Source organism: Lagopus muta, chromosome 2, assembly GCF_023343835.1.
Source record: "Lagopus muta isolate bLagMut1 chromosome 2, bLagMut1 primary, whole genome shotgun sequence".
Lineage (NCBI taxonomy): Eukaryota > Metazoa > Chordata > Aves > Galliformes > Phasianidae > Lagopus > Lagopus muta.
Window position 1 is genome coordinate 1,056,823 of NC_064434.1, and position 21,256 is coordinate 1,078,078.

Genomic DNA, 21,256 nt, shown 5'->3' on the forward strand with positions numbered 1-21,256 from the left:
GTGGGTTCAGAACAACCCCCACATCCCAGCACACCCACAGTCACTGCTGGATGGAGCAGCACAAGTGCCCAACCTTTGGGCTGTCTGCCTGGGCCATGCGGAGCGGAGAGGAATTGTCTTGGGCCACATATAAAACATGTAACAGTTAAGGCACATAACTATCAAAACTATTTTTATTCTTTTTATACTTGTCTATTAGAGCATGAGAAAAAAAAAAAGAGAGCAACAAAAGCATAAAAGCCACAGGGAATCACTGTTGTGAGTGCAATGGGAATGGCAACACGGAGCTGCCTCGCCTGCAAAACAAAGCAGAAACTCTGACCCTGAGCCCATGGCACAGCTGTGCTGCTGATAAACACGGGCACCTGCTCTGCCTGTGGAGTCAGCTCTTGGAAAGGGGAGATGGCAGCAGGACAAGGGGAAATGGTTTGGAGTTGAGGGAGGGCAGCTGGAGGTTGGATGTCAGGGGGAAGTTGTGTGCTGTGAGAGTGGTGAGGTGCTGGAACAGCTGCCCAGAGAGGCTGTGATGCCCCGTCCATCCCTGGAGGTGTTCAAGGCCAGGTTGGATGGGGCCCTGGGCAGCCTGGGCTGCTGTGAAATGGGTAGAGGTCCCTTCCAACCCAAACCATTCTGTGATTCTGTGATGTGTGCCCTCTGACCCACTGATCTAGGATCCAGCCCTGTTTTATTTAATCCAACCCTTCTGTGCTGAGTGTGTGGCTCTGGCACAACAAGCACTCTCCCCACTGCTGCTGAAAAGAAGGCAGTGCTGCCTCAGAGCTCTCCTGGCCGGGGAAGGTCACCAAAACCTGACAACGCCTTTTGCCTTTTGCCGTGGGGCTCATGGAGCCACAGCAGCAGCAAAACGCAGGTAGGGAGCAGGGAGGCTGCTGAGAAGAAGCCCCATTCTCAGCAGGAAGCCGTCCCTTAGGGGGACAAGGGAGCATTTTCTCATCTGCTGAAGTTGAATTTGAAATACGCAGCCCCACAAGGGAGGAATGAAGTGATTGAAATGGATTTGTCTTTCACCTCTTCAGAAGCCCATTGGGTGCCGTGCCTGACCTCACGTTAGAGATGTGTGTGCAAGGCTCTCTCTTGTCTCTGCTTGTCTGTGCAGAGGTTCTCTGCTTGTCTGCGTAAAGCACAGACTCATTGGCAGGACTGAGCAGAACTCCTCACTAACTAAAATATCTTATGGGAGGAGATGTAGATTTTCTGCTGTACCTTTCAAACAGGGAAATCCTTTGGCCGTGGGTTCACCAGACGTTCTCCCATCTCCTGTACGTGACACATGAGCGCATAGACAGAGCTCATCTCTCCCTCCTGCCCTTGCCCACGTCCTCCCCCCATCCCCTTTCCTGTGCCACCCCAATTGCTCAGCCAGCTCCACAGGTGCTGCTGTCCATCCCACTCTGCCTGTCCCAGCCCACGGGCTGCACAGCAGCCCAGCACGCAGCCCCAGGCTCTCTGTGGCTCACTGAGGTGGGCAGGGGGTGCAAGCAGTGCAATGCCTTGCAGCAGGGCAGCTGTGGGGCAGCAGGACAGCTGTGGGGCAGCAGGGCAGCTGTGGAGCAGTGGGGCTGCATGGCTGTGCTGGGGCTTTTTGCCCCTCCGAATTACCCACTGGGGAGAAGGCCTGGGAAGCATGGTGAAGGGATGGTGCCCTTCAGGAGAGCTGTGTTCCCCAAAGACTGAGTGCTGCACATAGCTCAGTGCCTCAGTTTCCCTATTATGGAGGATGCTGGAGGTTGGTGGAGTTGCTGGGCAAATGCTGAGGCTGGTACAAATCTGTCAGGGTTTCTCTAGTAGCTCTAACACAGCAGTTGACAGACACGCTATTGCCAGCCAACTCCTGCAAACTAAACCTGTCTTCTGCAGCACTTGGCAAAGACTTCATTTAACACTAAATAAATACAGCATTCTTGGAACCACTTCCCTTTAAGATGAGCAGGCTGGATGAAAGGCTTCCCTGGCTCTTCCAGCCACAAGATTTATTTTCTTGCTTAACGAATCAACGCTGTTGGATGTCCATGCCTCAGGTTTTCCTTCCTGCTTCTATCATGTCTGTTTATCAGAAATTATCACCTGTTTACCCGAGATAAGGCAAACAGTTTGCTCATCTGAGCCTTTCAGAGACACCCTACAAACATCCTTTGTAGTCTGAACCGGACAGGCAGCATCCTACAGCCCCATGTGGGTGCACAGCTCACACTTGTTGGATTTGTTGATGCTGTGAGTGAGATCAGTGTGTGGCTCCAAGCAGAAGAGATGTGGAAGTTGTGCTGTGCTCTGCGGGGAGCATCTGGCCAACTTCAGAGCTTGGAACCAGAAGGAGAAAGCAAAAGCTGCTCTCCTCAGAGAGCAGTGGGGAAAGGCACCTCTCCCTTCTGAGCTGGACTTTGGGCCATGGGCACATTGTGGCCATGCACACAGACCCACGTTGCCCCATGGCACCTCTCTTCTTGCTGCTGGATGTGAGTAACCAGCGATCCTGCACTGCTCCCTCTGCTTGAAAAGCACATCTTTGCTAGGGGCAGACAAACACTGGGGTCTGTGGGGTGACAGCACATCTCCCTCCGCATTCCTTGCTGGGGTAAGGGTACGGCCAATGCTTTCAAGTGCAGACTAGTCACAAGGAATTTATCTTGTCAGCTTCCCTTTCGTAACAGGAACTGTACCCGACAAACAATAATTGTAGGAAATGTGCAATGACCCAGGCAAAGGTAGAAAGTTTGCTCTCAGTCATCACTGTGTGCAGATGGGACAAGGAGAAAAGTAAAACACTGGTGGATTTTCTTCATGGACGTTAATCTTTTTTTTAATGAGAAGTTATTTTGTCACAAAAGCCAGCTGGCTCTCTGGCTGCTTGGGAGCCCTGCTCACCAACACTGGTGAGCCCCCAGGGAATCCCATACGGAGGATCCTAGGGCATCCCAGAGCCCTGCAAGGGAGCCACAGCATCTCAAACCCCTGTGGTCCAATTTTGGACACCAGGGATCTTCAGCAAGCAGCAAGAACTATGCCCAAGCTTGCTGGAAGGCCCTCAGTGCCCATGGAAATGCATGGCTCTGGGCATTTGTTTCCAATTCTCAAGTTCCATAAGACTTCAGTATTCACTGATTTGACTGACAGTCAGCTAAGGTGAGAGGAACCACTCACAGACATGGCTAACACTGCTTCAATTCCATCAAGTATCATTTATCAGATCATTAAAATGATGCATTTTGCTTATTTCAAAACATTTTTTTTTTCCTACATTTCCTTCTCTTGGAAACCCTTTTAAGGATTCTTTTTTGAGGTCTCAGAGCAAGATGTAATTTTCTATGCTCTGTGCTGACTTTCAGCTGGAGAGGAAATCCAACATTCAACCACCTCTTGGCTCAGCTGGGTTCAGCCTCCATCCTTCAGACCCTCAGAAGGATTGGCTCCAAACCTGGGCTGGGGAAGGCCCTGCAATGCATCGGCCCATCTGTAAGCATCACCGTGCTCAGGGCTGTGGGGATCAGGGAGGAAGAGTCCCAGAGGAGATCGCAGCACACTGCTCTGCCAGCCTATGGGGCTGGTCCCCTTCTCTCCCACCCTCATAAACTAAGGAATTCTGCTAATGAAACCATGCTAATGGGAAACTGGGGTGAGATGAACAACAAGTTGAACCTTTGCTGTCCTGTCTGTTTAGCTGAAATTCATGAGGAGCCCAAACCCATGCCCAGCATCAGCTGAGAACACTGAATGCACACCCTAACCTGGGAGCAGCGACTGTTTTCATGTACACAGTCCTCTGTTGATATTTCATCCCGTTTTCATTCCAACAATTAAGAAAGAGCCCTCTTTGTGCTGCAGTAATAAAAGGGCCAGGTGTGCTGGTTAATAAACAGACAAACCTATTTCAACCATAAATGGCATTTTTAGGCCATGTTACTCTGATAGCTCTGTACCGTCCTGGCCCGTTTTCCCCCGTTTCTCTTGGATGCTTTTTGGGATCTGCAGTGAGAGTTTCTGCCCACATCTGCTCTACAGGGGATGTTTCTGCAGCAGGCCACAATCCCATAGACTTCTTGGCCATTTCTCGAGAAGAGCTCTGAATGTCTAATGGGAGAAAAGAAGTTTGGCAGAGGTCATGGCATACACATGCAGCCCATGGGCTTCCCTTTGGCCTGTCATCCTCAGCAATGCCTCTGTGCTTGGGTGACATCTGCACCTCGCCATGGCCAAACTCCTCAGCAAAGAACCCCCAGCAATCTTCAAAGTTGAACAGAGAGCAACCAGTAATTACTGAGCTCAGTGCAGGCCATGAGTGCTGAGCTATCGGCGTAGGCAATGTCTGCTCAGGCACTACAGCACCATCAGCAAGGGTACGGATAACAAACAGGGAGCCTGGAGCTTGAACCCACACTCCTGCAGGCAATAAATTTTGCCCACAGAGTTGCCTACATTGAAAAGCACAGGGACTTTCCAGCAAAAGCTCCTGGTGTGACACAACAGCACACACCCACAGCCCATTTTTCCTACTGACACACGCAGCCTTAGCATGCCCAGGAAACGCTGACGGGTCTGCGCCACCGTGCTCGTCTCAGCCAAACCTTTTCAGGCTCTGTCTGCAGTTACCCAGCAACACCTACATCGTTCTGCATGGGTGGCAAAGATGCCAAGCTTAACCTGTAGAATCAGAGTAGCATGACTGCATGCCGCAGAGGCATTTTTTTGAGCTGGCAGATGAGAGAGCTCAGGGCCCAAAAGAAGCTCAGCTGTGGTCTTGGATCTGGGGAGCTCCACTGCGAATCTGGCATTTGAATCTACTCCTTTGGCTTCTGATACCAAGGTGAGAGTTTTCTATGTTAAGATTTCTTTTTGGCTGCTTAAATCTCTGCTAATCTCCCTCCTCCTCCTCCCACCCCTTGCAAAAAAAATGTGTATCCCAAAATAGCGAGGTATTTCTGCAATACAACTACATCTCTGCGTGCCGCAATGCTCCCAGTAGTCCTTCCCCACATACTGCAATGTGTAAGGGCAGGTGTTGTCATGGCTCTACAAATTCTTTCCTCCCTTCCTTGGGTCTCTGTCTGAGGTCATGTCTGCAATGATGTGGCTGTGTGACCTGGGATCAGACTGGCAGGAAAAAGGTGACTGTGAGAAAAAACTGGAGATGCCTCAGTGGAGATCATCCTTGGCTCAGGAGGCACACATAAGATTTGCCCTTGGCCCCAGTCTGAGCCATGCTGTGCATCTGCCTGCGCTCAGCCCTGCACCTTGCTAATCCCAACACCAGCTCACTGACTTGACCCTACACCTTCATCTTGGGCTTGCACATTTGCTGTGGACTTGTCTGGTGATGGGACTGTGGCCCAACGTGGTCACTGTCACCAGCCCTGCTCTTTTTGCTGGCTCATCTGCCTTGGGACTGTGCCCATCATTGAGGCCAGTGCCCTGCTAGCCTTGGCGCAGGCACAGCTCCCAGCTCCTGCCTGAGAGCAGCCCAGTCCCCTTATTCACTGGCAGTTTCTCCTTTCCCTCTGGGTTAAGGAACCATCCAAGGAATCACAACCAGGCCCTAGGTCCCTTAAGCAGGTGCCTTTCTTGGGAACCTGTTGGTCTTTGGGAATGTGCTATTGCACAGGGAACAGAAGTTGTGCTGGAGGATTCCATGCCAACGGAAAGAACAAACTTTCAGGGTTCAGTGTTATCCAGCATTTGGGATATCTAGTAGGTTATTCTGATTTTTAAGAGGATTCTTAAATTCCTACATCCCCATTTACTTCGACTCAAAAGCAGCGAGAGGTTGGGCATGAAGCAAGGACATTTGGAAGCAGGTAACCAGCCATCACAACCCCACGCTGCTCTGAGCTGTCTGCCAGGTGGGGCTGGGGTGGTGATGTTTATCAGCATCTCCCAGAGAAACAGCTGAATTGTGCCAGATTCCTTCTGCTTTGCAAAGACAACAAACTGCACCCTTCCTCGGTGCTGTTACCAGTCAAGGTTGCCCCATTTCACAGGGCTGTGAGCAAACAAGGAAGACTCTGTTAGAAGGTGGGAATTCCAGTCATTGCTTGAAGCAGAGCAAACAAGTGTAGGCAGTCAGATGAACCATACCTCTCTTTCAAGTAATGCTGGCAAAAGCCTGCTGAAGTCCTCCCTGCTGAGAGCCACGATGCCTTGCCCCATTGCTCTGGCTCCTTTGGCATCGCTGTCTCACACCCAGGACACCGACCTGGGCTTTCTTCTCCAGAGCCCAGAACACTGTCCTGGGAGCCATGCAAATGATGCATTTTTCCATCACTTGATATCCAACAGCATCTACTGCAGTCCCACCAAGTCCCACCGTACGCCCTGTAATACCACAACAGCGAAGCCCCCAGGCCTGCCCTAGACCTTCCCATGTCCCTGCTGTGTCTTTGCTCCCAGCTGTCTCCTGTATTCCCATAGTTCCCATAGTCCCATTCCTCTGAGGCCCTCCCTGTCCTCAAAATGCTGGTTGCCATCCCACCAGAGCAGCTTGGCTACTGGCATGATGATGGGCTTCTCCATCCCCTTGGCCAAACCCTGAAGCTCCTGGTGTTTGAATAGCCAGGCATCTTTTCCAGTTGCTGAGCAGCCAAGCTAAGCAGACAAGCCAAGCTAAACAGACAAGCCATGCCTGTCCTTTGTGTCATCCTGTGGGCCTTCTCTTCAGCCTCTGACATTCAGGAAGCATAGAGGTATTTATTACTGTTGAGATGGTGAGAAACAATCACAGCTCTGTCTGTGTAATCAGCCCAAAAGGCACGGAAGAAGGAATTAACAAACATTAAAGCACCCTAAAAAAGCACCTATTTTTTTTTTTTCTTTTTTAACAAACATAAAAACACATCTCTCAGATTACTTTGCCTCTCCCAGTGCAAAAAGCGTTGTCAGGTTTTGGTGACCTTCCCTGGCCAGGAGAGCTCTGAGGCAGCACTGCCTTCTTTTCAGCAGCAGTGGGGAGAGTGCTTGTTGTGCCAGAGCCACACACTCAGCACAGAAGGGTTGGATTAAATAAAACAGGGCTGGATCCTAGATCAGTGGGTCAGAGGGCACACATCACAGAATCACAGAATGGCCTGGGTTGGAAGGGACCTCAAGGATCATGAAGCTCCAACCCCCCTGTGCCATGCAGGGCCACCAACCTCCCCATTTCACAGCAGCCCAGGCTGCCCAGGGCCCCATCCAACCTGGCCTTGAACACCTCCAGGGATGGACGGGGCATCACAGCCTCTCTGGGCAGCTGTTCCAGCACCTCACCACTCTCACAGCACACAACTTGATGGTGAAGACACATAATGGTGAAGACATCTCATTCATGTCTGTAAAGGAGGAAAGAGATCTGATTCATACAAGAAGTGTCTGCATGCCCAGAGGTTTCTTTTTTGATTCATCATTTTCTATGGAAAAAGGAAACAGTTTTCTGGATGCCTGTCCTGTGCAAATAGAAATTACTCTGTTTGCCTTTCTCTGGGCTTAGCACCCCCAAGTCCATGGCTCCTCTGGAGGGATCTGGTCATGCTGTCTCATGACCACTGGGCTCTGCAGGTGCCTGGGAAGTGGCTGTGTGACCACCATGCTCTTTCCCCATAACTGCATGATCATGAGCACGTTCTGACAGGGTCAAAAGGCCTCTTTTCACTGGAAAATGTATGCAAATCTATGAGCTAAGTATAGGTGTAACTCACTGAAATGTGCTTCTGTCAGCACACATTCAATGTGCATCAGTGCAGCTGAGCAGCCCATATGCTTCCAGCTTGGAGACTCCCACAGATAGCAGACTCCTTTCTCTTCTCTGTGAGACATTCAGCATGGGAAGTGCTTTGCAGGACCTGTCCCTCCAAGGTGCTCTACCTAAAGATCACATGTGACACTGTTGTGGATTTGGCTGGGATGGAGATAATTTCCTTCCTTGTAGAGGGGATGGTGCTGTGTTTTGGATTTGGATGATGAGAGCAATGCTGGTAACAGCGATGTTGCTGAGCAGCACTGCACACAGCATAGGGCCTTTCTGCCTTGCTTGTGTGCCTTTATCTCCAGCCATGGGTTCTCACTCTCTTACCTTCCCAATTCTCTGACCATTTGTTTTTGTCACAACAATCCTGCTCGCCCCTGTGCCACACCAGGTGAGGTGCTACCATCCTTTCTGCCCCGTCCCACCTGTGTACCTTCAGCTACTGCCTGTCCTCTGCTTTGGAGCAGAGCTGTTGGTCTGTACACCATCGCTGTGAAGGAATCCTCCCAACTGAGTGGTGAGGCACTGGAACAGGCTGCCCAAGGAGGCTGTGGATGCCCCATCCCTGCAGGCATTCAAGGCCAGGCTGGATGTGGCTCTGGGCAGCCTGGGCTGCTGGTTGGCGACCTGCACACAGCAGGGGTTGGGACTGGAGGAGCGCTGTGGGCCTTTGCAACCCAGGCCGTTCTGTGACGCTATGCACAGCGTCCTGCGCTGCACGGAGCCCCACAGTGTGCAGGGTGCAGCACTGCAGAGCTCTGCACACCCACAGCCCTCAGGTGGCCATCTCTATTTGATACTGCACCATTCAAAGACATTTCCTTTGTTGACCATTGTCAGGAGAAAGGGTAGGAAAGCAGGCGATTTTCTGGAACCGTCCGTTTTAAACCAGGACCTGCTAACCCAAAGGAAGTTGCTTGAAGTTTCAGAAGAGATGGCTGGGTTGTGCCTTCTGGAAAGGGACTCAAAGGTCCCCGAAGGAATTACAGCATTTTCTGCTAAGGGAAACCCAACAATCACACGAACACAAAGGCCACCAGTTTCAGGCGTTTTCCACTTCCTCTATTGGTTTCCACAAGTGCTCAATGAGTTCTCCATCATCCTGCACCAGTTCCTTGTTTGGCCCACATCTCTGCACTGGGACTTCCCATGGGCTGTGAGGGCCCTTGTTTGCCTATTGTTAATACTGCTTTTAGCACATGAGCCTTTATATAACCCCAGACAAAACATGTTGGGGAAGGCGCATTCCATTAAAGCACCCTTATTCCTCATTTAATAGTTAAAGAGCTCCAGCAAAGGTAAGGCTGTAAGTAGGTCCTATATTAAGTATGCCAAATTGGTGTTCCTCAGTGCTGAGCCCAGAAATGAAGAAAACTGAAGCACCTTATGTAAAAGGCAGCTTGCTGTGGACACAACCGTGCCAAGTATTAATGAATCTCACGGCAGTTTGCATGAACGGCTGATTGGAGGGGTTATTAAAATGTGGACCTTTGCTTTTAAATTAAATCCATCCAGCTACAGTGGTTCACATCTGTTCGTTCTGTGTTCTCCCGAGAAGATTACGTACAGACTTTGCATTTTGTGCCTCCCCACTCAGAGGCAGCCTGGGCTGCTGGTTGGCGACCTGCACACAGCAGGGGTTGGGACTGGATGAGTGCTGTGGGCCTTTGCAACCCAGGCCGTTCTGTGATTCGATGAATCCATGATGATTGCATGGCACATTGTTGTATCATCATTCTGCTATGTGGAAGCAATTCATGCAAGTGTGATGAATTAGCCCAAAAATGTTAGTACAAACTGAAGTCATTTAAACCTCAATGAAATCCATAGTGTTGAGGAAGACAGAAACCCACAGGGTTGAGCTGTGGCAGTGTACATCTGCAGTACTGCAAACACCTGAATCAATTGTTCTATCACTAAAATGTGTTCCTGGTGTGTCAGAAAAAATGTAATCTTTGGGGACCTTCCCCACCAGATAAATAATGGCTGCAGGGAGGCAGAGCTGAGCACCTCAGTCCTTTCGGTATGGAACTGTACAGCCTCAGCACCGCTGCTCCTACATATACTGCTGCAGCCAGATGTATAATGAGACATTTCATTACTTCCTTCCTTCGCAGCCGATTAGAACAAAGTGAGTCGGGATGTGCTGTCCCCACTAGAGGTTAAATATTTGTTCTCTGCCAGTCTCAGGGCAACTGGGACATCCCTTTGCTGCCCCTATGCGTTGCAGCCCACCCCGTGCTGTGCCAGCCTCACTGTGCCTGGACATGAGTTTGCACTTGGGCAAATCAAATTGTTGCTGGATGCTGCTGCTGCTGAGCCATGTTGTCGGCTCTTATCTTGCAGTCCAAAGAGCCACTCCATTTTGCATAATACAGCCAGGCACCGATCAAGGGAAGCTTCATCTCTCTTCTCTGGAAACATCAACAATACAGACACCTGTTTCTGGGATAGAATTTGGACTCCCTTTAGTCAATAGAGAGCATAAGCATCAGTTCTGCACCAATTCAGATACTTCATTCTGAGTGGTTCTAGGTGTTTATCCAGTGCTATGCCAGAGCACCCATTTTCCTGCAGCTCCTACACATGACAGTACAGCCTCCCCCAGCTCTTCTTGTGCATCTCAGTGCTGAACAGGAGCATTTCTGACACCTTGGGGGTGAAAAACTCTTCCACCCACCGCAGAAAACCAGGATGCAGAGGGAAATAAGCCTCAACAAAATGAGGCTGAGCTATAAATATTCCAGAGGGATTTCCATATACTTTTTAATTCAGGGGCTCTATTTTAAAGAAATAATCACTCCATCACTCTAATCAGTGCATCCCAGTAGTGTTATCTTTCCAGAACATCCCAACCATTGTATTTCACTCATCCCAACCAGCAGGAGATACGTGGGAAGAGAACTTCCAGCTCCAGCCAGACAAAAGGAAATCAAACCGAAAAGTCCACTGAAATGAAGTGGTTGCTCTTATGTGTAAGGAGATATGGAACAAAGCCAAGTGTCCATTGCAACAGAAAGTACAGCGAAGGCAGGGTGTGCTCCCTCCCTCTGCCTTTTCTCTCCTTTCCTTTTTCCAAAAAAAAGCTGTATTTCATTAAGCATATTGGTGAAGTGTGCTCATCAGTGTCCCTGCTCGTTGTCATTGGCAGCTCACAAGGGATGACCCGTGCCCTGTGCCATCCGACAGGCTGATGCTGGGCCACACTCATGCGGTCCTATCATCACAGAATGGCTTGGGCTGGAAGGGACCTCTAGTTCCACTCCCTGCCATGGGCTGGGTTGTGAGCCACAGAATCAGGCAGTAGATCTTGCAAGAATATCAGAATTGAGCACAGGCAGGAGAGATGAAAGCAAAGTGGCCATCACCGTGTCCTTTGTTTCACCAGGACCCCATGGACCCCTCCCAAGCCTTGCCAGCCAGCAGTCATTCAGTTAGTGCACAGAGGTGGTGCTGAGAGCTGTGCTGGCAGCAGCAGGGCTGCACACTGCCAGGTGGGGGATACATGTACATACATCAGGGTGGAGATCAGGAATTTCTTCTCCAAAGAGCAGTGGGGCAATGGCTGCACAGGGAGTGCTGGGGGCACCGTCCCCATAGGGTTCCCAGGACCGTGGAGATGTGGCACTGGGGGATGTGGGCAGTGGAGTGGGCTGGGTTTGGGGATCTCAGGAGTCTTTTCCAACCGGAATGATTCTGTGATTCTATGGTATTCTGGGAGTAGTTGTCCTGCTGGATGCTCAGAAGAAAGAATCTGAAGTGCCAAAAGTCTGCCAAGCACCTGGATGACTTAGGCTGCAGATCGCTGTGTATACAGTAACCAAAGGTGTTCCCTTAATAAAAAAATCCTTTCTTTTATGGTCACACCACAATGACCCCCAAAGTGCTCTCCGCATCTCGCAGTTACACGCTGCAGCAGCTCTGAGTCCCCCCACCCAAATGTCCCTTCCGCCCACTGTCCCCACGGCAGGAAATCACTCACAAAATATTTCCCAGGTTCCTTCCTGGCCAGGGGTCATCTCCGTGGTCCGGAGCAGTGGGAATCACTCTGTTCCCTGACACAACAAGCGGAGAAGGAAAACCTGCCCTGCCCACAGAGTGCAGTGCTTCCAGCCCCGTGTTTTTCAGCTGCAACCCCACCCCAGCCGCAGAAAGTTCCCACTGGCCGCAGGAAAGGGAGGTCACAGTGATCTGTGGATGCACACAGAGGTTCTCAGTGCCGCTCACAGACGGCGTGGTTCACTCCAGAAAGAAAAGCAAAAGGAAAAGAAGGAACCCTCAGCGTGACAACCGACGGCACAGCACACATAAGGTGCGTCCCGAGCCTCGGGGAAGCAGAGGGCAGGGAGGTGGGCAGCGGGTAGCACTGCATGGCAGCACCTCGGGGAGAGCGCACAGCCAGCGCCTGGCTGCAGTATGGCTGATGGGATGGAATGGCATCGAGCTCCTGTTGTGCTTCAATTGCTCAGGACGGTGTCTGAGGAAATGCCCAGGGCTGGGTCTGGCCGTGCAGAGCCCTGGGAATGCTGCAGGCACTGCGGGGAGAGCGGCAGCCACAGCAGCCTCGTTTTGTGGCGATGCGGTGGTACAGACTGCGCTGGTGGGGACTGCATGGTGCTGCCATCTGCCAGCACGGATGGTGGCATTTAACGGGGGCTGGGATCAGTCTGGGTGAAATCAGGATACAGAGGGATGTGCGTGGTAATGCAGTGCTAACCTGGTCTGCGTTACTGTGTCATAAGGCTCACTACGTGGTTTAGGAGAAGATCAGGTTCTGGGCAGCCTGGTCTGCTGGTTGGTGACCCTGGACATAGCAGGGGGTTGAAACTAGATGAGCATTGTGGTCCTTTTCACCCCAGGCCATTCTAGCATTCTGTGATTCTATGATAAATATGCTGACTGCATTACGGGTCCTTTTGGTCTGTTTGATGCTGGCTCAGGGCTGTGGCAGGACTCTCAGTGCAGACAGCTGGCACAGTGTTTCTGCCTGCCTGCAACACGGTGTGCTTGTTTCCTTCACCAGCAGTTTCCAGCATCCCCTGCAGCTGGGATGATGCAGGCAGGGGAGAGGGCCTTGGAGCACCCAGAGCCAGGGGCTGGGAATGCTGCAGGTTGCATTGTGTTTATCTTGTTTCTGTTCTGTTCTACATGTGTTCTGAGCTGCTTAAACTAAATCCATTTCCACAGTGGCATGTTGGAATGCTGAAGTGCTGTTCTCAGCGTTCAGGCAGGGGACACAGGGATGCTTCTATTGCTTTCTCCCGCATTTACGACTGTTTACAAGGGTGGATGGTGATGGGACAAGGGGAATGGTTTTAAAGTGAGACAGGGGAGGTTTAGGCTGGATGTGAGGAGGAAGTTTTTGAGCCAGAGGGTGGTGACAGGTTGCCCAAGGAGGCTGTGGATGCCCCATCCCTGCAGGCATTCAAGGCCAGGCTGGATGTGGCTCTGGGCAGCCTGGGCTGCTGGTTGGCGACCTGCACACAGCAGGGGTTGGGACTGGAGGAGCGCTGTGGGCCTTTGCAACCCAGGCCGTGCTGTGACTCTGCGATTGCTTTGAGTAACCCTACTCCATCTCAGCATCCCTGGTGCAGCTGTGCCTACCCGGTCCATAGGGACTGGGATTGCAAAGATGGCTGCAGTGGGAGCTCCTGCAGCACTGGGTCCCAATCCCCATCAGCAGGAACGTGCTGCTCTCCTCTGTGCACAAGGACCTTGCAGGTTTGGTAGAGAAGGGTTAGGTGTGAATGCTGCAGCTCTCACCACTATGACAGCTTTATGGGAAGCAGTGAGATTGTGACAATCGTGGAATCATAGAACTGCTCAGGTTGAAAAAGACCTTAAAGATCATCAAGTTCAACCACAACCCAACCATCCTACCCTAACTCTGACAGCCCTCCTCAAATCATGGCCCTGAACAAGGGAAGAATGCTAGGAGCTTGGAGCCCGAGGCTCCATTCCTGCCTGCTCCATCCCTTCCTGTTGCAGCAGGACTTCCATGTTTTGCAATCCTCCGATCCTACTCTCACCCAGGAAATTCCTCATTACTTCTATGGCTCAACCTGTCTCATGACATCGGGCAAAATGGGGGAACAAAGTCTTCCACAGGCAGTGCTGGGCACAGCCCAGGTGGGTGCACAGCAGTGAGGGCACAGCTCGGCCCGCCGGACCTGGGCAGCGCTGCGCAGCGGCTCTGCGTGGCTTCCCGCTTCAGCAAACAAACAAGCAGGGAACGTAAATAGGCTTGAGGAAGATATCTTTGTCCCCATCTCCTTGACTATTTTTATTTTTTTAACACCTCTTGACAGCCTTAATAAAGCGCTTTTCCAAAGTCTGAATTGGAGACGTGGGAAATTCCTCCAACTAGGCAGAGCTTCCTCGTATTGTTAGCACACAAAAGGCACCGCGGCCTTTACTGGAGCTCCTTTCCTTAACCCATTCATCCTGATCAAGGAATTGCTGCTCACAGCAGAAGGAACAAGGGATTGCAGGAGGCAAGCATGGAGGTGAATGGCATCGTCTGCGAGAGCAGTGTCATCTTGGGGCTGTACGAATGGCAACTGCAACGATTTGCTGCTGGAATTAACTTCAGCCTTGCATAAGAACCATGGATTTTGAAGACAAAATGGGATGAGTTTATGGCAAAACCAAACTCTTGGAAGAAATGCAATTGCAGTTTTGCTGGAATTCATCAGGACTGTTGTCTCAAAGGGTCCAGTTGCCATTCCTGAGCTGATGTTAATGTGTGATTATGCAGTTTGTTTCTCAAATGGTTTTGTACACCGCCCCATACGAGCAGCTGCCATCATCACATCACCTGACCCAGCACCTGCAGCAGTGCAGCAGGCTGCCCCCTTGTCTGTGCGCTGCAGACTCCTGCCCATGGGCTGGGACAAGAGAAGTAGGGAGCCCAGGGTCCTGCAGTGGGTTGGGGGTGCTGCATGAGAAAAGCAGGCGAGATGGAAGATGCAGGAGCAGGGAACATGCAAAAGCTCTTGCCAGAGGTGATTTGCAATGGCCTGTTGCTCTCCAACAGAGGAATGATCCATTCTGCATACTCGGCTGGAAAGAGCAGTTCCTGCAGGAACTCACTGCAGCAGGCTGTTTAGTAATTACTGTGCTGTATTTGCATGTTACAATGCTACATCTTAAGTAAGTTCTGACTACATTTGCAGCCCATTCTGAGGGCTCATCTGCTTATGCTTGTGGCTTCTGATGGCCATCCCATTCCATAACACAGATCTCATTACCTTAACCCATAATTTCTGCACTCAGCACATAACTGTTCAAACAGCACATCAACTGTTCAAACTTCAGTCCAGAGAAAGCCAAGCAGGAAGGGTGTAAGGAGCCTGACTGGGAAGGACTTAATTTTCATCATCACAGCCCAAAAGGGGCTGTGGCTAAGATTTTTTTGCTAAAATAGCATTGAGGGCACATCGATGTTTTGTTTATCACAGAACACTGCTGCACAGCATCAAGGCTTTTTCTGCTTCCTGCTCTAGCTCTGTAGCATGTAGGCTGTGGGTTGGTGGGGGATGGAGCTGGGAATGCTGCTCTGAACTGGCCGGGCTGAGGCTGTGGATGGATCCCCCATGTAAATCTTGATATGAAACATTCATTTCCAAATGACTTCACAAAAAGCATAATAGGGCTGTGATCTAGTGTGCAATTTACCGTTCTCAGAAATTCTTCGAGAAAGGCAGAGCTTCCCTTCATTGTTCACGTACAGAGGAAAAGCTCTGCTCCAAGACCACAGGCTTGCCCTCAAAAGCCATCTGGTCGAATATGTGAAAGCCATCTTCATTCCAAAGCCACCCCTACGTGCCTTGCGACAGGCAATTCCCAGCACAGCCCTTGCTCCCAAATGGTTCTGCTCTTCCTTCTGGAGGGAGAAAGCGTTTGAAGTCCAGCAATCTTTGAAGCCTGGCTTGCCTGGCCCTGCTGCAACAGTGCTGAGCCTGCAATGCCCCCAGTCCCTCTGTCTGTGGCACAGGAATGGTGGGTGAACTTCCTTTCCTTCCTCTTGCTGTCTGTCTTCTTTCAAACCCATGGTGTGAGAAGACTGATTGCCACCTATAAACTTTGCTCCTCAATTCACAAGATGTTCTGTGCTGTTAATGAACATCTGCCTCAAAAGAGACCTGCTCCCTTCCTGAATGCCTTGCTTCCAGCCGACCCTGCAAGAGCAGCTTCAGCACTGCAGCAGGTGACAAGTGCTCCAGCACTCTTAGAAAAAAGGCAGAGTAAGACCTCAGCAGGTCACCTACCTGGCCCTGTGTTTGTTTCAGCTCCCACATCACACCTCCAGGCCTGAGAAACACCATCCATCCCCCTAAACTGGCCATCAGGTGCAACACTGTTCTCCTGCACCACCAGAGCCCAGTGCACACAGGGAGGTGATCGTCCCCCTCTGCTCTGCCCTCGTGAGGCCCCATCTGCAGCACTGCATCCAGGTCTGGGGCTCCCAATACAAGAAAGGCAGGGAGCTGTTGGAGAGGGTCCAGAGGAGCCACAGAGATGAGCAGGGGGCTGCAGCACCTCCACTACAAAGACAGGCTGAGGGAGCTGGGCTTGTTCAGCATGGAGAAGAGAAGCTGCAGGGTGACCTCAGTGCAGCCTGCAGTACCTAAAGGGAGCCTGCGGACAGGAGGGGAGTCAGCTCTTGGAAAGGGGAGATGGCAGCAGGACAAGGGGAAATGGTTTGGAGCTGAGGGAGGGCAGCTGGAGGTTGGATGTCAGGGGGAAGTTGTGTGCTGTGAGAGTGGTGAGGTGCTGGAACAGCTGCCCAGAGAGGCTGTGATGCCCCGTCCATCCCTGGAGGTGTTCAAGGCCAGGTTGGATGGGGCCCTGGGCAGCCTGGGCTGCTGTGAAATGGGGAGGTTGGTGGCCCTGCATGGCACAGGGGGGTTGGAGCTTCGTGATCCTTGAGGTCCCTTCCAACCCTGGCCATTCTGTGATTCTGTGTGCACCACAGGGTGCATGGATGCTGCTCTGAGTACAAAGTGTGGTGATATTTGGAACCAGTCCAAGCACCTGTATAAAGTCCAATACTCTTGGAAGTCTCCAGGGCACTGGGAAATGATTGAGTTCCATCTGTGCTTCACAGAGAGCTGTGGTGGCCATGGTGGCAGTGCCTGAGGCCATGGATGCTGGGTGGGTTCCTGCCCACAGCATTTGGGACTGGTGGGCGTGAGATGTTCTCCAACCCACATTGTTCTATGGTTGTATTGATGACATTCAGCCTTGATCTCAAGCCCCATGTCAGTGATGCAGGTGGCATGTGGGTGCTGGCTGTGCTCAGGTTGTTGGTGGCACAGGGGTAGCCGTGCAGGACTGACAGCTGCACAGAGCTGGTGTGCAGATCCAGAGCACAAACACCTGCACAGCTGCACCGCCGCCTCCCCCGGCCCACTCTGCAGCAGCAGCAGGAAAAAATCGAGAGGTTAATAAAACACAGCGGGCAGGAAATGTGCAGTCATCAGGCCTTCTAGTACTTCAGTGCTTCCATATCTCTATAGAAGCAGCCTGTGGCTGGCCTGACCCAGGGATCTAATCCAAAACGCACTGCAGTCCATGGAAATTCCACTCTGATGAGTGTTGTTAGACCTCACAGTTTAGTGTATAAATACAGAAGTGAGCACGTGGAGATTCCCACCTTCCCTGTCTCACACACAGCTGCCCTCCATGTTGCTTTGTTTGGGCTGTGCAGTGGGAGGGACCGGCCCAACAACTGCTACTGCTCCAGATCAGATGAGGAAGGGAAGGGGACATCTGTGGCTCCATCCTTTCTCCCAGCAGAGCACCAGGGATGGGTGGATGCACCCTGACCTGCACTTCTCCAGACGTGGGGCAGGCAAGCACCAGAACGGCACGGAGCTGCACTCCTGCTGTTATATTTTCTTAGCTTTCTCAGTTTTTCTGTCATCTATGACACTCCAACACAAAGCTGGAACGGAAGCTGAGCAGCACATACGCAGAGGGGACAAAATGCGCCAGGAAGAGGGCAAGAATGGGGCAGGACCACCTTTTCCCAGGGAAGGGACAACTTCAGTGCCTTCCCACCCTGGGTTTGGCTGTGGCTATTTTCAGCCTGGCAGACCAAACATCACGTGGCACACAGAGCACTCAGCCCTGCGCTCAGCACCACCATGGCATCTGTTTGTGCACAACCACTGTGTCAAAACCTCCCCTGCCAAATCCTGAACTTTTGCCTGAGCCCCACGCCTCCCTTCACGTAACAACCACCTCTCCCCGCACCTCAGCTGGGCACAGAGCTGGGGTAGCACAGCTCCTCAGCATCACATCGTGTCCCACCGCCTGTTTATGGCCCGTCTGAGTCCTTATCGCGCTGCAGTTCGGTGTGGAGTCCTTGATTAATCTGTGTTTATTTCAGTTTTGTTCTCATTCTGATGTGTTATCTAAGGTCAGCGCAACTTCCCCCGCCCCCTCTTCCCTTTCGGCCAGCTCTCCCACGAAATATTGTTGTGCCTGGGTGTGTGTTTCTTAAAGTCATTGTGTGTTTCATGTCTGAAACAAACATTGTCCGACCATCCAACTCATTATGCACTCTCAAAGGTTGTGTCTGAAGCACAGAAGGGAAAGCTCTTTGTTGTGACTGTGGAAGAATAAAGCAAGCAGGCACGGTGAGCAGGGGATTCAGCCCTGGGACCAAATCTGAAATAAATACTCAGAGGCTGTCTGAGCAGGGTAAGCTGTGGTCTGGCTGCTCTCTTCCCATCTCCTGCTCTGTAGCAGCTCCTGGTTCCTTTCTCCATGTGCCCTTCACCCCACAGGCTTCCTGTCATAAAGCTTTTGCACAAAGTGCCCAAAGGGAGGAAGAGCTGTTTAAACTGTAGGAAAATGCTTTTGTAGGGACAGTGCAGCGTAATTAAGTTATACATTTATAGCACACTTGGAAAGATGAGGGTGTACAAGTACTGAAGATGTGGTATGACCACAGTGCTGGAATGACACAGGACTCTTCAGCCCATCAAGAATAAAATTCTTTAGTCATAAAGAATATCTTTACCATGGGTGGTTGCATGAGGATGCTCTGTGTAGAAATGCTTGTTTCAGTTTGCACTCAGAACCCCTCGCCAAAGAAGCCATTCCAGCACCCTCCAGTTCTTGGTACTCATGGATGAGCTTGCTCCAAGACTACAAGTGGAGCAGTGCCTCTCTCTCATCAACTTGTGGCATGACAGATGCTCCAGCCCCTAAACATCTTTGTACGGCCACGGTCCTCTACTAAGCAGGTTCGTCTGCCTGTGAGAGAGAAGTGGGCACCTGGGAGCCGGGCAGAAGGTGGATAAGCAGCCCCTGCCAGTTGAATAGGCCTAAACTCAGGAACCCAAGGAATGAGCCATGGGGCTGATGTGTCAATAGGAGCAGTCTAATCACCAAACCTGAGATAAAACCCTGCTGCGAGGCAACACGCCATGCCAAGGCTCCACTGCTTGTGTCCAGGTGCTACCAGGGCTCTTTGAACCCTGCACAGTGCTAAGACCACAGAAGCCATGAGCTGCATGGGCACTAAGTCCCTGCTGAAAATCGAGGTAACCGCTCCGAAGAAAGGTCAGCTCTCAGCAAGCCCTTCCTTTCCCAACACAGGGAAGTGGCTGTTGGGGAATGTCATTTTCCACTCATTCAGCTGGTGTTTTCTGTGCTACCAGTTACGTGGTGGAATGAGTCCTATTGCAGTTACTTTGCCTTGCAAACACAAGCCTTGCCAAGTTTTCTTCTTCTTGCAGGAAGTCTTGCTTGGTCATGGTATGGTTTGGACCTGTTCTGCTGATAGATGGGACCGAATTAACTTTCATTTTCCATGCAGACTCACTGACCGTAAAGAGGTCATGACTAATAGGAAGGCTTACAGAGGAACAAAGGAATTTAAAGTTACAGGTCAAGGAGGAAAAAGTTATGTTTCACAAGCAAGGGGGACCAGTGTGACATAATGTGAAAAGGGTATGAGTCAGAGCACTGGAAACACCGCCCTGGGGAAGCCCTGGGCAGGAGTGTACATATGGTTCAGCACCTCTAATGCAGGCTCAGAGAGGAGCCCCAGCACACAGACAATGGCAGCACCTCTCTGAAGGTGGCTGCACTGAGTGCTGTAGATGTAGCCTTGCTTTCCTGCTTGTTCAGATGCCTTTTCACTCAGAGGGTGGTGAGGCACTGGAACAGGCTGCCCAAGGAAGTTGTGGGCCTTTGCAACCCAGGCCATTCTGTGATCCTATGATTATTTCTGCAAAAGTTCATGATATTAGTCAAGCTCACTTGATTGCTAAACAAGCTGATGTTACCACTCACGTGCTGCTGAGTCTTCAGAGACTTTCTGCAGTGCTTTCCTTTCTTAAAGTGGTTCCTGCAGTCTGCTTGGATTCTGCCTCTCTCCATTGCATTAACAGCCATTGCTGGCTGTTAATCTGGAATTGAGAGAAATGCTTTGTCAGCAAAACTCAAAAAGTGCATATTTATACCAAGCCACAATTCTAAACATACCTTCTGAACATACTTTCTGTGCTCACATCACTCAGAGTGTGTCAGCACCTGCTAGAAAGGTCTGCATCACCTGTGACGCTCAGCTTAGATATATTAGTGATCTGGAAAACGTCGTTTACCTGGGTTGTAATTTCAGGCACCATGCAATATTCTGACGTGTCAGCACTCTTACGTTCCGTGTTACTCACTTGTTAGCATCACTGCCATCAGTGGAGCTGCATATTAAAACTAAAATTACATGTACTTTTGTTCCAGGAGAGATCATTTTCACTGTTTCTCCCATTAATGAGGGGCAATAAGCAGGTGGAAATCTCTAGCTAAACCTGTGATGTAACCATGCTGTCTCCAGAAGGTCCCTTCTCTCTCCATTTTGAGTAGGTGTAGGTGACATGAAAAAAAAAAGGAAAAATAAAGAAGAAATGGAATAAATATTCTGGTGACAGTAAATAGGTATTATTGCAGGCTTTGTTTTGTGCTCCATCTGGGATGGAGTGAGCAGCGTGCTGTAGCAGCCTCAATGCCGTGCCTTTGTAGGGTGTGTGAGCACTTCCCTCTGTGAGAGCCAGCTGAAAATCTGATCCTTCTCCACTTTCCTCCTAGGCTGTACAGCAAAGCTGACAACAACATGCCATCCCCAGTTACTGCAGCCCTCCACCTCCTGTCTCTACTGGCCACAACACGCTTCCAGACGTCCCAGGCCTCAGGCTTTGACCCACTCACCCAATCTGCTGTGAGTATCCTAACCCAGAGCCACGGGTTGTAATTTGGTCTCTGCTCATAGAGCCCAGCTCTACAGCCAGAAAGCCTTCAAGAAGGGCAGTACAAGATAAAGTGGGGAAACTGAAACCAGAGAATCTCTGCAGTGTGGAAAATTGATAGGAATTCCAAGAACTGGGCTCTTTTTCTTCCCAGACTTAAAGCCTCACCAGAAGGAATTGAGCAAAACTTGTGTTAGGCTACAAGGGATTTAGTTTGCTGTCCCCTGGGCTCAGCCTAGAGCTGCTTGGGCACTGCTCCTGGGCA

The 21,256-nt window shown here is 50.9% G+C and overlaps 1 protein-coding gene across 2 annotated transcripts in view; it reads left to right on the plus strand.

Annotated features, from left to right (window-relative positions):
* Positions 1-11,769: 11,769 nt before the first annotated feature.
* The window catches only part of ADGRF5 (adhesion G protein-coupled receptor F5), a 31,884-nt gene continuing 22,397 nt past the window's right edge, over positions 11,770-21,256 (plus strand). Inside the window, exons 1-3 of one of the 2 annotated variants that reach the window (XM_048935322.1) lie at positions 11,770-12,041; positions 14,038-14,881; positions 20,834-20,963. In XM_048935322.1, the coding sequence (XP_048791279.1) occupies positions 14,481-14,881; positions 20,834-20,963 (531 nt within the window). In that variant the 5' untranslated portion in view covers positions 11,770-12,041; positions 14,038-14,480. The remainder of the gene's footprint in view (positions 12,042-14,037; positions 14,882-20,833; positions 20,964-21,256) is intronic. The other variant, XM_048935323.1, reaches the window with a different exon arrangement.